This window comes from Anomaloglossus baeobatrachus, unplaced genomic scaffold, assembly GCF_048569485.1.
Source record: "Anomaloglossus baeobatrachus isolate aAnoBae1 unplaced genomic scaffold, aAnoBae1.hap1 Scaffold_4364, whole genome shotgun sequence".
In the NCBI taxonomy this organism is placed as follows: Eukaryota; Metazoa; Chordata; class Amphibia; order Anura; family Aromobatidae; genus Anomaloglossus; species Anomaloglossus baeobatrachus.
Window position 1 is genome coordinate 21,646 of NW_027443700.1, and position 12,121 is coordinate 33,766.

General features: G+C 56.6%; 1 protein-coding gene across 1 annotated transcript; it reads left to right on the plus strand.

The window, feature by feature from the left end:
• The first annotated feature begins 2,686 nt into the window (after positions 1 to 2,686).
• LOC142279586 (serine/threonine-protein phosphatase 4 catalytic subunit-like) lies at positions 2,687 to 11,446 on the plus strand. Its single transcript, XM_075332692.1, is given in 10 exon segments — positions 2,687 to 2,823; positions 7,615 to 7,732; positions 7,809 to 7,860; positions 7,940 to 7,990; positions 8,340 to 8,441; positions 8,823 to 8,996; positions 9,134 to 9,260; positions 9,343 to 9,532; positions 11,062 to 11,156; positions 11,159 to 11,446. Coding segments are annotated over 9 exon segments (921 nt in total). The 5' UTR covers positions 2,687 to 2,823; positions 7,615 to 7,634; the 3' UTR covers positions 11,191 to 11,446.
• Positions 11,447 to 12,121: the final 675 nt, after the last annotated feature.

Genomic DNA, 12,121 nt, shown 5'->3' on the forward strand with positions numbered 1-12,121 from the left:
TCGCCGCCTGTCTGCACATTTTCGAAAGTCACCTACTGCTTCAGCCGGCCTTGCCGGCTTTCAGCGCCGTTTGCATCTTCCGGCTCACAGACTGGTGTGTGATGTCCCCACGCGTTGGAATTCAACTCTGCACATGTTGGTCAGGATATGTGAGCAGAAGAGGGCAGTTGTTGAGTACCTGCATCACCTAAGCCGTCGGGAAATGGGTCAAACTCCACACATAACACCTGAGGAGTGGAGATGGATGTCAGACCTATGTACCATCCTCCAAAACTTTGAGGACTCCACCAAGATGGTGAGTGGTGATGACGCCATTATTAGCGTCACCATACCGCTACTCTGCCTTCTAAAACGGTCCCTTTTGAAAAACAAACATGATGCATTGCAGGCGGAGCGCGATGAGTTGCAGCAAGAAACAGTAGTGGGTGTGGGTGATAACACACAGCCCAGCCTCGTCTCATCACAACGTGCAGTGGAGGACTATGACGAGGAGGAGGATGAAGACATGGAGCAACTCTCCGGCCAAATTGAGGATATGACATGCACACCAGTCATATCCTCGATTCAGCGTGGCTGGCCAGAGGACAGGGTAGATGAGGAGGAGGAGGAGGAGGAGGAGGAGGACAGCATGTTCAGTCATCTTGTTGGTCAGGCTACTGAAGTCCTGGCTGTTAAGAGTCTGGCGCACATGGCTGACTTTATGGTAAGCTGCCTGTCTCGTGACCCTCGCGTTAAGAACATCTTGGCCGACAATCATTACTGGTTGGTAACACTGTTAGACCCACGCTACAAGGAGAACTTTTTGTCTCTTATTCCCGTGGATGAGAGGTCAACCAAAATGCAGCAGTTTCGGAAGGCCATACTCACGGAAGTAGGCAAAGCATTCCCCTCACAAAACGCTAGCGGCATAGGTCAGGAATCAGTGGACAACCGAGGCGTACAGCCGAGAGAGGCACAAGTCCAATCCGCCAGAGGTAGGGGAACAGTCTTTAAGATGTGGGACAGTTTTCTCAGCCCCTCACGTACCACAGCCCCTGAGGTGCGGGGTAGTGCCACAAGAAATCCTAAGTTTGCCCAGATGCTGAAGGAGTACCTTGCAGATCGAACAACTGTACTCCGACATTCCTCTGTGCCTTACAATTATTGGGTATCCAAGCTGGACACGTGGCATGAATTGGCTCTCTACGCCTTGGAAGTCCTGGCCTGCCCTGCTGCTAGCGTTTTGTCAGAGCGTGTTTTTAGTGCCGCAGGTGGAATCATTACAGATAAACGCACCCGCCTGTCAACTGAAAATGCTGACAGGCTGACTCTGATAAAGATGAACAAGGGTTGGATTGGGCCAGACTTCACCACACCACCAGCAAATGAGAGCGGAATTTAAAGTTTGCCATGTACCTCCACTCACCCATGGGTACACTTCTCGACTTTGGATAATCGCTGGACTGCTCCTCCTTCTCCTCATGCGCCATCATGATGACCGTTACAATAGTTAGGTCTTTGTTTCAGGTATACCCCCAGTGGTAAATTTTTTCGCCCATTCTTTGCAGAATGGACATTACAACGACAGGAGACCCGCTCCTTTGCAATGGGAACAATGTTTTGAGGCCCTCATGCACGTCTCTACCCAGGGACAACGTGTAGCCTCCCAATTTTTGGCTGCCCTGCCTAAGGGCTATACTGAAATACACCCACTTCCTTAAAATGGACACTTAATGTTTTGAGGCCCTCATGCACGTCTCTACCCAGGGACAATGTGGAGCCTCCCAATTTTTGGCTGCCCTGGCAAAGGGCTATACTGAAATAGACCCACTTCCTTACAATGGGCACTTCAGGTTTAAAGGCCATCATGCACGTCTCTACCCAGGGACAATGTGGAGCCTCCCAATTTTTGGCTGCCCTGCCTAAGGGCTATACTATAATACACCCACTTCCTGACAATGGACACTTAATGTTTTGAGGCCCTCATGCACGTCTGTATGCAGGGGCATTGGTGAACCTCACAATTTAGGACTGCCCTGGCAAAGGAAAATACTACAAAGACTCACTTCCTCAAAATGGGCACATTAGACTCAAGAGGCCTTCATGTACGTCTCTTCTCAGGGACATCGGAGTGCCACACAATGTTTTCACGTAAAATCTTTCATGTATTGATCTCAAAAAGTAACATACACCAGCTCTATCTCACTATTGGGTATGTGCCCTTAACATTTCCGCCATGAAAAATCATTTTGGGGTCATTTTGGAAGGTTTTCTGGTGAGTCCGTAAAAATGGCGTAAAACGCGGACAAAATTGTTCACAGCTGTGACTTTTGAGTGATAAATGCTTCAAGGGGTCTTCCCCATGCTGTTGCCATGTCATTTGAGCACTCTTCTGAGACTTTTGTGACATTTTTAGGGTTTCTCCATGCTGCCGGGAGGTCATTTCACAAAAATACTCGGGTCTCCCATAGGATAACATTGGGCTCGTTGCTCGGGCCGAGTACACGAGTATCTTGGGAGGCTCGGCCCGAGCTTCGAGCACCCGAGCTTTTTAGTACTCGCTCATCACTAGCTATGAGGCCTTCCTGTCAGCGTCGCGAGGCCTATGTGTGTATGATTGTCGCGGGTGTCAATAAAGCTTCTGGATTCAACAGTGACGATTTCCCGCCTTATGCGCGTCACGGCCGGTTGCCAGGCAGGGCTGTAGGAGGGGGAGGAGCCGGTGACGCGGGGGTTTCGTCATCTTGTCGCGGGGCTTCGCTCTCGGTGTGTGGAGGAGGAAGCGGGAGACACCGGAGGAGGGAAGCGCTGTTACCGCCCGAGCCACAGCGGACACAGCGGCAGGTGAGGCCGCGGCACCGGCTCCTCGTGCTCCGCTCCGGCGGCTCAGAGCGACCGGTACCGCCCCGCGCCTGTGTGTGAGGGGGCGACCTCCAGAGATGTGTGTACCCCCCCCTCTATGTAAGCGTGCACTGCGCCTGTGTATGGGGGGAGGGCTCCCTATAGAGGTGTATACAGCTCTGCCCCTATAGATGTGTATACAGCACCTGTGTATGGGGGAGGACTCCCTATAGAGGTGTATACAGCTCTGCCCCTATAGATTAGTATACAGCGCCTGTGTATGGGGGAGGGCTCCCTATAGAGGTGTATACAGCTCTGCCCCTATAGATGTGTATACAGCACCTGTGTATGGGGGAGGGCTCCCTATAGAGGTGTATACAGCTCTGCCCCTATAGATGTGTATACAGCGCCTGTGTATGGGGGAGGACTCCCTATAGAGGTGTATACAGCTCTGCCCCTATAGATGTGTATACAGCGCCTGTGTATGGGGGAGGACTCCCTATAGAGGTGTATACAGCTCTGCCCCTATAGATGAGTATACAGCGCCTGTGTATGGGGGAGGACTCCCTATAGAGGTGTATACAGCTCTGCCCCTATAGATGTGTATACAGCGCCTGTGTATGGGGGAGGACTCCCTATAGAGGTGTATACAGCTCTGCCCCTATAGATGTATATACAGCGCCTGTGTATGGGGGAGGGCTCCCTATAGAGGTGTATACAGCTCTGCCCCTATAGATGTATATACAGCGCCTGTGTATGGGGGAGGTCCTCCTATAGAGGTATATAGAGCCCTCCCCCCTATAGATGAGTATACAGCGCCTGTGTATGGGGGAGGGCTCGCTATAGAGGTATATAGAGCCCTCCCCCCTATAGATGTGTATACAGCGCCTGTGTATGGGGGAGGGCTCCCTATAGAGGTGTATACAGCTCTGCCCCTATAGATGTGTATACAGCGCCTGTGTATGGGGGTTGGCTCCCTATAGAGGTGTATACAGCTCTGCCCCTATAGATGGGTATACAGCGCCTGTGTATGGGGGAGGACTCCCTATAGAGGTATATAGAGCCCTGCCCCTATAGATGAGTATACAGCGCCTGTGTATGGGGGAGGACTCCCTATAGAGGTATATAGAGCCCTGCCCCCTATAGATGAGTATACAGCGCCTGTGTATGGGGGAGGGCTCCCTATAGAGGTGTATACAGCTCTGCCCCTATAGATGTGTATACAGCCCCTGTGTATGGGGGAAGGCTTCCTATAGCGGTATATAGAGCTCAGCCCCTATAAATGTGTATACAGCGCCTGTATGTGGGGGAGGTCCTCCTATAGAGGTATATAGAGCTCTTCCCCTATAGATGAGTATACAGCGCCTGTGTATGGGGGAGGGCTCCCTATAGAGGTATATAGAGCCCTCCCCCCTATAGATGTGTATACAGCGCCTGTGTATGGGGGAGGGCTCCCTATAGAGGTGTATACAGCTCTGCCCCTATAGATATGTATACAGCCCCTGTGTATGGGGGAAGGCTCACTGTAGAGGTATATACAGCTCTGCCCCCATAAATGTGTATACAGCGCCTGTGTATGGGGGAGGGCTCCCTATAGAGGTATATACAGCTCTACCCCTATAGATGTGTCTACAGCGCCTATGTATGGGGGAGGGCTTCCTATAGAGGTATATAGAGCTATGCTCCTATAGATGTGTATACAGCCCCTGTGAATGGGGGAGGGCTTCCTATAGAGATATAGAGCTATGCCCCTATAGATGTGTATACAGCGCCTGTATGTGAGGGAGTGCTCCCTATAGAGGTATATAGAGCTATGCCCCTATAGATGTGTATACAGTCCCTGTGTATGGGGGGAGGGCTCCTTATAGAGGTGTATATACAGCTCTACCCCTATAGATGTGTATACAGCGCCTGTGTATGGGGGAGGACTTCCTATAGGGGTATATAAAGCTGTGCCCCCTATAGATGAGTATGCAATGACTGTGTATGGGGGAGGGCTTCCTATAGGGGTATATGGAGCTCTACCCCTATAGATGTGTATACTGTGTGGGGGGGCTCCCTATAGAGGTATATAGAGCGCTGCCCCTATAGATGTTTATACAATGCCTGTATATGGGAGCAGGGCTCCCTATAGAGGTAAATAGAAGTGTGTACAGTGCCAGTATATGTGGGGAGGGCTCCTGTAGAGCTATATAGATTACTGCTTCTTATAGATCTCTCTGTGGGACCCGGTATAGCTCCTGTTTGTGTGGCATGAACCCTAGAGACATATTGGGGATCCCCCGTAGGTATATATATCCTGCTTGTATATGTGGGACTTCCTATAGAGTTCTGCTCATTTATAGATGTATATGGGGAGGGCCCTCCCTCCCTAAAGATGTTACCCCTCTATATCAGTTCCTATGTGTAGCTGATCAGACGGCGCCCCTTGTATAGGATCCCTATCTCTATATAGGTGTTTTATGTACAGGATATATAGAAGAAGGTGATTGTATACAGCTGGGTGTTGGCCTCGTATAGACTGATGGCTGTCGAGGAAACACCCCCCATGTACTGGAGCTGTAGGGGGCTGCACGTGTATAGGTGGCAAGACAGAGTAGTTGTCGGCCCCCTACTCCTATATGCAGAGGTCTCCGGTGTGTGCAGACGTGGAGCTCTGCTATATGTGCACACATTCCCTATAGGTCCGGGGTGCAGTATACGGAGCTGGGGAGCAGATGGTCGACCCTCGTTATGCAGGGCCCTGTATGGAGACAATGGCCGCTGTGGAGTCGCCCTTTTAATGTGGTTCCCTGCAGCCCTCGTGTATCAGTGCTGCCCCCCACAGCAGTGTATGGTGGGGTCATATATATACCATATGAGTGTGATGTGTGCGCTCTCCTCCTGTGTCCGGGATGTGCTGCGTTGGCTCCTGATTGCTGCACTTTGATCCTTGTGACAGCGGCTTGTGCCGGCCGAGGAGCGGAGCACCAGGGTCTGATTATGGGGGTTCTGCATGGGGATTACGCAGTCACCTGGTTTGCTCCCGTGTGCGGCTGCTCGGCCCATGTGTCAGTCTGTGCTGCTATCATTCTGTTCCTGGACCCGTGCTGCGCTGTGCTGTGCTGCTTATCATTCTGTTCCTGGATCCGTGCTGCGCTGCTATCATTCTGTTCCTGGATCCGTGCTGCGCTGCTATCATTCTGTTCCTGGATCCGTGCTGTGCTGCTTATCATTCTGTTCCTGGAGCTGTGCTGCGCTGTGCTGTGCTGCTTATCATTCTGTTCCTGGACCTGTGCTGTGCTGCTATCATTCTGTTCCTGGACCCGTGCTGCGCTGTGCTGCTTATCATTCTGTTCCTGGATCCGTGCTGTGCTGCTTATCATTCTGTTCCTGGATCCGTGCTGCGCTGCTATCATTCTGTTCCTGGACCTGTAGTGCGCTGTGCTGTGCTGCTATCATTCTGTTCCTGGATCCGTGCTGTGCTGCTTATCATTCTGTTCCTGGATCCGTGCTGCGCTGCTATCATTCTGTTCCTGGACCCGTAGTGCGCTGTGCTGTGCTGCTATCATTCTGTTCCTGGACCTGTGCTGTGCTGCTATCATTCTGTTCCTGGACCCGTAGTGCGCTGTGCTGTGCTGCTATCATTCTGTTCCTGGACCCGTAGTGCGCTGTGCTGTGCTGCTATCATTCTGTTCCTGGATCCGTGCTGCGCTGCTATCATTCTGTTCCTGGATCCGTGCTGCGCTGCTATCATTCTGTTCCTGGATCCGTGCTGCGCTGCTATCATTCTGTTCCTGGACCCGTAGTGCGCTGTGCTGTGCTGCTATCATTCTGTTCCTGGAGCTGTGCTGCTATCATTCTGTTCCTGGAGCTGTGCTGTGCTGCGCTGCTATCATTCTGTTCCTGGAGCTGTGCTGCTTATCATTCTGTTCCTGGATCCGTGCTGTGCTGCTATCATTCTGTTCCTGGACCCGTAGTGCGCTGTGCTGTGCTGCTATCATTCTGTTCCTGGACCTGTAGTGCGCTGTGCTTCTATCATTCTGTTCCTGGACCTGTGCTGCGCTGTGCTGTGCTGCGCTGACTGTTGGAGAAGGTGTACTTTTCTTGCTGACCCGCATTGTGCAGGCGTCCTCCGCGTCTCGCCGTCCGCTGTAACCCGTTGCCGTGGAGATGAAGATTTTACACACCCAAAAAATACTTTCCTGCAGGGGATGTTGTCAGATCGCAGCTGATGAAATGAGGCGACGTCTCCCGGACAGCGCGGACTTCCTCGTGTTGCGTCGTCCCTTTAAGAAAGGCGGGGTTTGTTCTGCGTTAGTGGGGGGCTAAATCGATCCCCCACATAAAGTAATGTAGAGGAGAGAGGCAGATTCCAGTCCTCAGCGCTCATCTAGGGGTTCCCCAATGACAGATGATGGGGGTAGGACCTCCATATTGTAGTCACATGACTGCCTGCCAGGAGGAGCTGATAGAGGGACGGCGGGCCCCATTTGTCTGACTGGCTGGAAGCATGTATTGCCGGACCCCCTCCCCCAGTTCTGTGCGCTGGTGCTGCGTACCTGCCGTGCTGTGGATTAGTCCGGCCGCCATGTGACGGCTTATGTGCCCGGAGCAGACGGTGGCAGCAGCGATTATCCGGGGACTTACCGCTCCTCACACGTTTGCTGCCAGTCCAAGGAGACGCACGTGGGTCACTGCTAGTAGCCGCCCATGCTTCCGTCCCTACGACAACACTTCTTCGCTCGGGGCTTGTTTATGGCATAGTCCTCGGTGATGAGTTCTGCTGACCTCTTCTCCCCTCTTCCCCCGCAGACGCTCGGTAAGGAGAAGCCATGACGGAGATCAGTGACCTCGACCGGCAGATTGAGCAGCTGAGACGCTGTGAGCTCATCAAGGAAAGCGAAGTCAAAGCCCTTTGTGCCAAGGCGCGGTGAGTGCGGGCATAGCCGCGGGCGGAGGACAGCGTCCGGCACGTGCCGCGCCCGGTAACGTCTCTTCTCTTACAGGGAGATCCTGGTGGAGGAGAGCAACGTGCAGCGGGTGGACTCCCCCGTCACGGTAAGGAGCGTTGTCATGTGCGCGCCAGCGTGCGGTGCGTGGAGCCGGTACTGACCGCCGACATATTGTGTGCCCTCAGGTCTGCGGCGACATCCACGGCCAGTTCTACGACCTGAAGGAGCTGTTCAGGGTGAGTGTCGCGGAGGTGCGGCCCCTGTGTGTGCGCCCGGGCAGGCGGAGGTGCGGCCCCTGTGTGTGCGCCCGGGCAGGCGGAGGTGCGGCCCCTGTGTGTGCGCCCGGGCAGGCGGAGGTGCGGCCCCTGTGTGTGCCCGGGCAGGCGGAGGTGCGGCCCCTGTGTGTGCCCGGGCAGGCGGAGGTGCGGCCCCTGTGTGTGCCCGGGCAGGCGGAGGTGCGGCCCCTGTGTGTGCCCGGGCAGGCGGAGGTGCGGCCCCTGTGTGTGCCCGGGCAGGCGGAGGTGCGGCCCCTGTGTGTGCCCGGGCAGGCGCATCTCCACCTAATGTCCTGCCTTCTGCTCTCAGGTCGGGGGTGATGTTCCCGAAACAAACTACCTGTTCATGGGCGACTTCGTGGACCGCGGCTTCTACAGCGTCGAAACATTCCTCCTCCTCCTGGCACTGAAGGTGAGGGAAGGGTTAATAGGACTTGTACCCGGGAACTTCTTGACTTTTTGGCTTCTTGAGTTTTAGAAGATTGGGGGGTGCCGGAGCCTCCAGGGCTGTCTGCCCCCCTTACTTGGGGAACTTACGAAGCGTCGGCGGCACAGACACCCAGACCCTGGGCTGCGGACCAGTCTGTGGCCCCCCTGTGGCCTGGCTCGGGCCCCCCGGTACGTCTGTGGCCCCCTGCGGCCTGCTGGCTCGGGCCCCCGGTACGTCTGTGGCCCCCTGCGGCCTGCTGGCTCGGGCCCCCGGGACGTCTGTGCCCCCCTGCGGCCTGCCGGCTCGGGCCCCCGGGACGTCTGTGTCCCCTCTCCGGTAATGATGGCCTCCTTGTCTGCGCAGGTCCGCTACCCTGACAGGATCACACTCATCCGCGGGAACCACGAAAGCCGACAGATCACACAAGTGTACGGCTTCTACGACGAGTGTCTGCGCAAGTATGGCTCGGTGACCGTGTGGCGGTACTGCACGGAGATCTTCGACTATCTCAGCCTGTCGGCCATTATTGATGGCAAGGTAAGAGCTTGGTCGGAGGGGGGGTCCCATCTAACGCTGGGTAATGCCTCCCTGCTGTAGGAGACGGCGGCTGAGACCTTGGGGGGGTCCTCGCCATGTGACATCATATCCGCCATTCTCTGCTCCTCCCCCACCAGATCTTCTGCGTACACGGCGGACTCTCGCCATCAATACAGACCCTGGACCAGATCAGGACCATCGACCGCAAACAAGAAGTCCCTCACGATGGCCCCATGTGCGACCTGCTGTGGTCTGACCCAGAAGGTAAGTCCATTACTGGCCGTCCTGGCCCCAGAGCTCGGTGAATCGGAGCCCCCTGATGAGTCTGGTGTATTGCCCCCTGCAGATACCACCGGGTGGGGAGTCAGCCCTCGGGGAGCCGGTTATCTCTTCGGCAGTGACGTGGTGGCGCAGTTCAACGCTGCAAACAATATCGACATGATCTGCCGCGCGCACCAGCTGGTCATGGAGGGCTACAAGTGGCACTTCAACGAGACCGTCCTGACTGTGTGGTCTGCGCCAAACTACTGTTACAGGTCTGTACTGCATGGCCACTGCGGTTCACCCCCCCCCCCCTTTCCACCCATAGCGTGGACCCATTGCGGTTCACCCCCCCCCGCAAAGACCCATTGCGTCCCCCCCCCCCCCCTCCCCCACTGCATGGACCCATTGTGGTGTCCCCCCGTCCCCCCCCCCCCCCCTGTATGGACCCATTGTGGTGTCCGTCCCCCTCACTGTATGGACCCATTGCGGTTCTCCCCCCCCCCCCCCCCATCACTGTATGGACCCATTGTGGTGTCCAACCCCCCACCCCCCCCCTCACTGTATGGACCCATTGCGGTTCCCCCTCCCCCACTGCATGGACCCATTGTGGTGTTCCCCCTCACTGTATGGACCCATTGTGGTGTCCGTCCCCCCCCCCCCTCACTGTATGGACCCATTGTGGTGTCCGTCCCCCCCCCCCCTCACTGTATGGACCCATTGTGGTGTCCGGTCCCCCCCCCCCCCCTCACTGTATGGACCCATTGTGGTGTCCGTCCCCCCCCTCACTGTATGGACCCATTGTGGCGTCCGTCCCCCCCCCCCCCCCCCTGTATGGACCCATTGTGTGTCCGTCCCCCTCCCCCCCCCCCCCCTGTATGGACCCATTGTGGTGTCCGTCCCCCCCCCCCCCCCCTGTATGGACCCATTGTGGTGTCCGTCCCCCCCCCCCCCCTGTATGGACCCATTGTGGTGTCCGTCCCCCCCCCCCCCCCCTGTATGGACCCATTGTGGTGTCCGTCCCCGTCCCCCCCCTCACTGTATGGACCCATTGCGGTTCCCCCTCCCCCCCCTGTATGGACCCATTGCGGTGTCCCCCCCCCCCCCTGTATGGACCCATTGTGGTGTCCGTCCGTCCCCCCCCACCCCCCCTTCACTGTATGGACCCATTGCGGTTCCCCCCTCCCCCACTGCATGGACCCATTGCGGTTCCCCCTCCCCCACTGCATGGACCTATTGTGGTGTTTCCACCCCCCCCCTCACTGTATGGACCCATTGCGGTTCTCCCCCCCCCCCCCCCCCTCCACTGTATGGACCCATTGTGGTGTCCCCCCCCCCCCCCTCACTGTATGAACCCATTGCGGTTCCCCCCTCCCCCTCCCCCACTGCATATGGACCCATTGTGGTGTTCCCCCCCCCCCTCACTGTATGGACCCATTGTGGTGTCCGTCCCCCCCCCCCCCTCACTGTATGGACCCATTGTGGTGTCCGTCCCCCCTGTATGGACCCATTGTGGTGTCTGTCCCCCCCCCCCCCCCCCCTCACTGTATGGACCCATTGCGGTCCCCCCCCTCCCCCACTGCATGGACCCATTGCGGTCCCCCCCCTCCCCCTCACTGTATGGACCATTGTGGTGTGTCCCCAACCCCCCCTCACTGCATGGACCCATTGCGGTGTGTGTCGTCCCCCCCCCTTGCCCTTCCACTGCATGCTGGACCCATCGTGATCCCTCAACCCTCGTCCACCCCTCCCCCTACTGATGGGCCCAGCGCAGCCCCCCTGACCACTGTCTTCTCCCCCTTAGATGTGGAAACGTTGCTGCCATCTTGGAGCTGGATGAGCATCTGCAGAAGGAATTCATCATATTTGAAGCCGCTCCGCAAGAGACCAGAGGCATTCCCTCAAGAAGCCCGTGGCCGACTACTTCCTGTGACCGGGCCCCTCCGTGCCGGGGCCTCTCCACTATTTCCTCCCGGTGTCTGGAACTTCTCTAAGGGCCTCTTCCCCATCTGCCCCTCTCTGACGGTGGGACCGGCACACGGTGCGGCGGGGGGCGAGGAGCCCTGCAGACTTTGCCTCTCTTCTCCTTGTTAAGTCTTACTAGGGTTAATGTGGTGAGTCGGGGGAGGGGTGCGCTGTGTACTAACATTTCAGGGGGGCACCCGACAACCGTTCTTGTTTTCCGTGGGCGGGGGCTAGAGGAGCAACGCTCTGCAGTTCGGGAGCAATCGTGCTGTGTCTCAGGAAAAAGGGGCTTTCTCAGACTCACTGGGGTGGGGAGGGGCGGCACCGCGGGGGGCGGCCGGGCAGTGTTATGCAAGGAAACCAAAACCCTTTTAGAATTTTTTTTTTTTCCTCAATTTTTTTATAATCTCCTATAATCCACTATGATCCAGTCATTCCTCCCCCAGTGCCCCCTGTGTTAGGCCGGTGGTCTCCCTGCGGGGGCGGTGATGAGGATAGTGCCTTAGTGCAGCAGACCCTGGCCCGGAACCCAGCAGGACTGAGACGACGTGCGCCGGCCCCAACTTGTTGCCATATTGAGCTTTTCTCAAGCCACAGGATTCGCCCTCCTCATCTCCTCCACATGAATTGTCCTGAGGGCGGAGGAGTCGCCACCAGGGGTCCCGCTCCTCTCCCGGGGGTCCCGCTCCTCTCCCGGGGGTCCCGCTCCTCTCCCGGGGGTCCCGCTCCTCTCCCGGGGGTCCCGCTCCTCTCCCGGGGGTCCCGCTCCTCTCCAGGGGGTCCCCACATCTCCCGGGGGTCCCGCTCCTCTCCAGGGGTCCCCACCTCCTTCCTTTTTTTTTGTAATTTATTCTTTATATCCTGCTGTTTCCATGTGACCCCGGTTATCAAGCGCATCG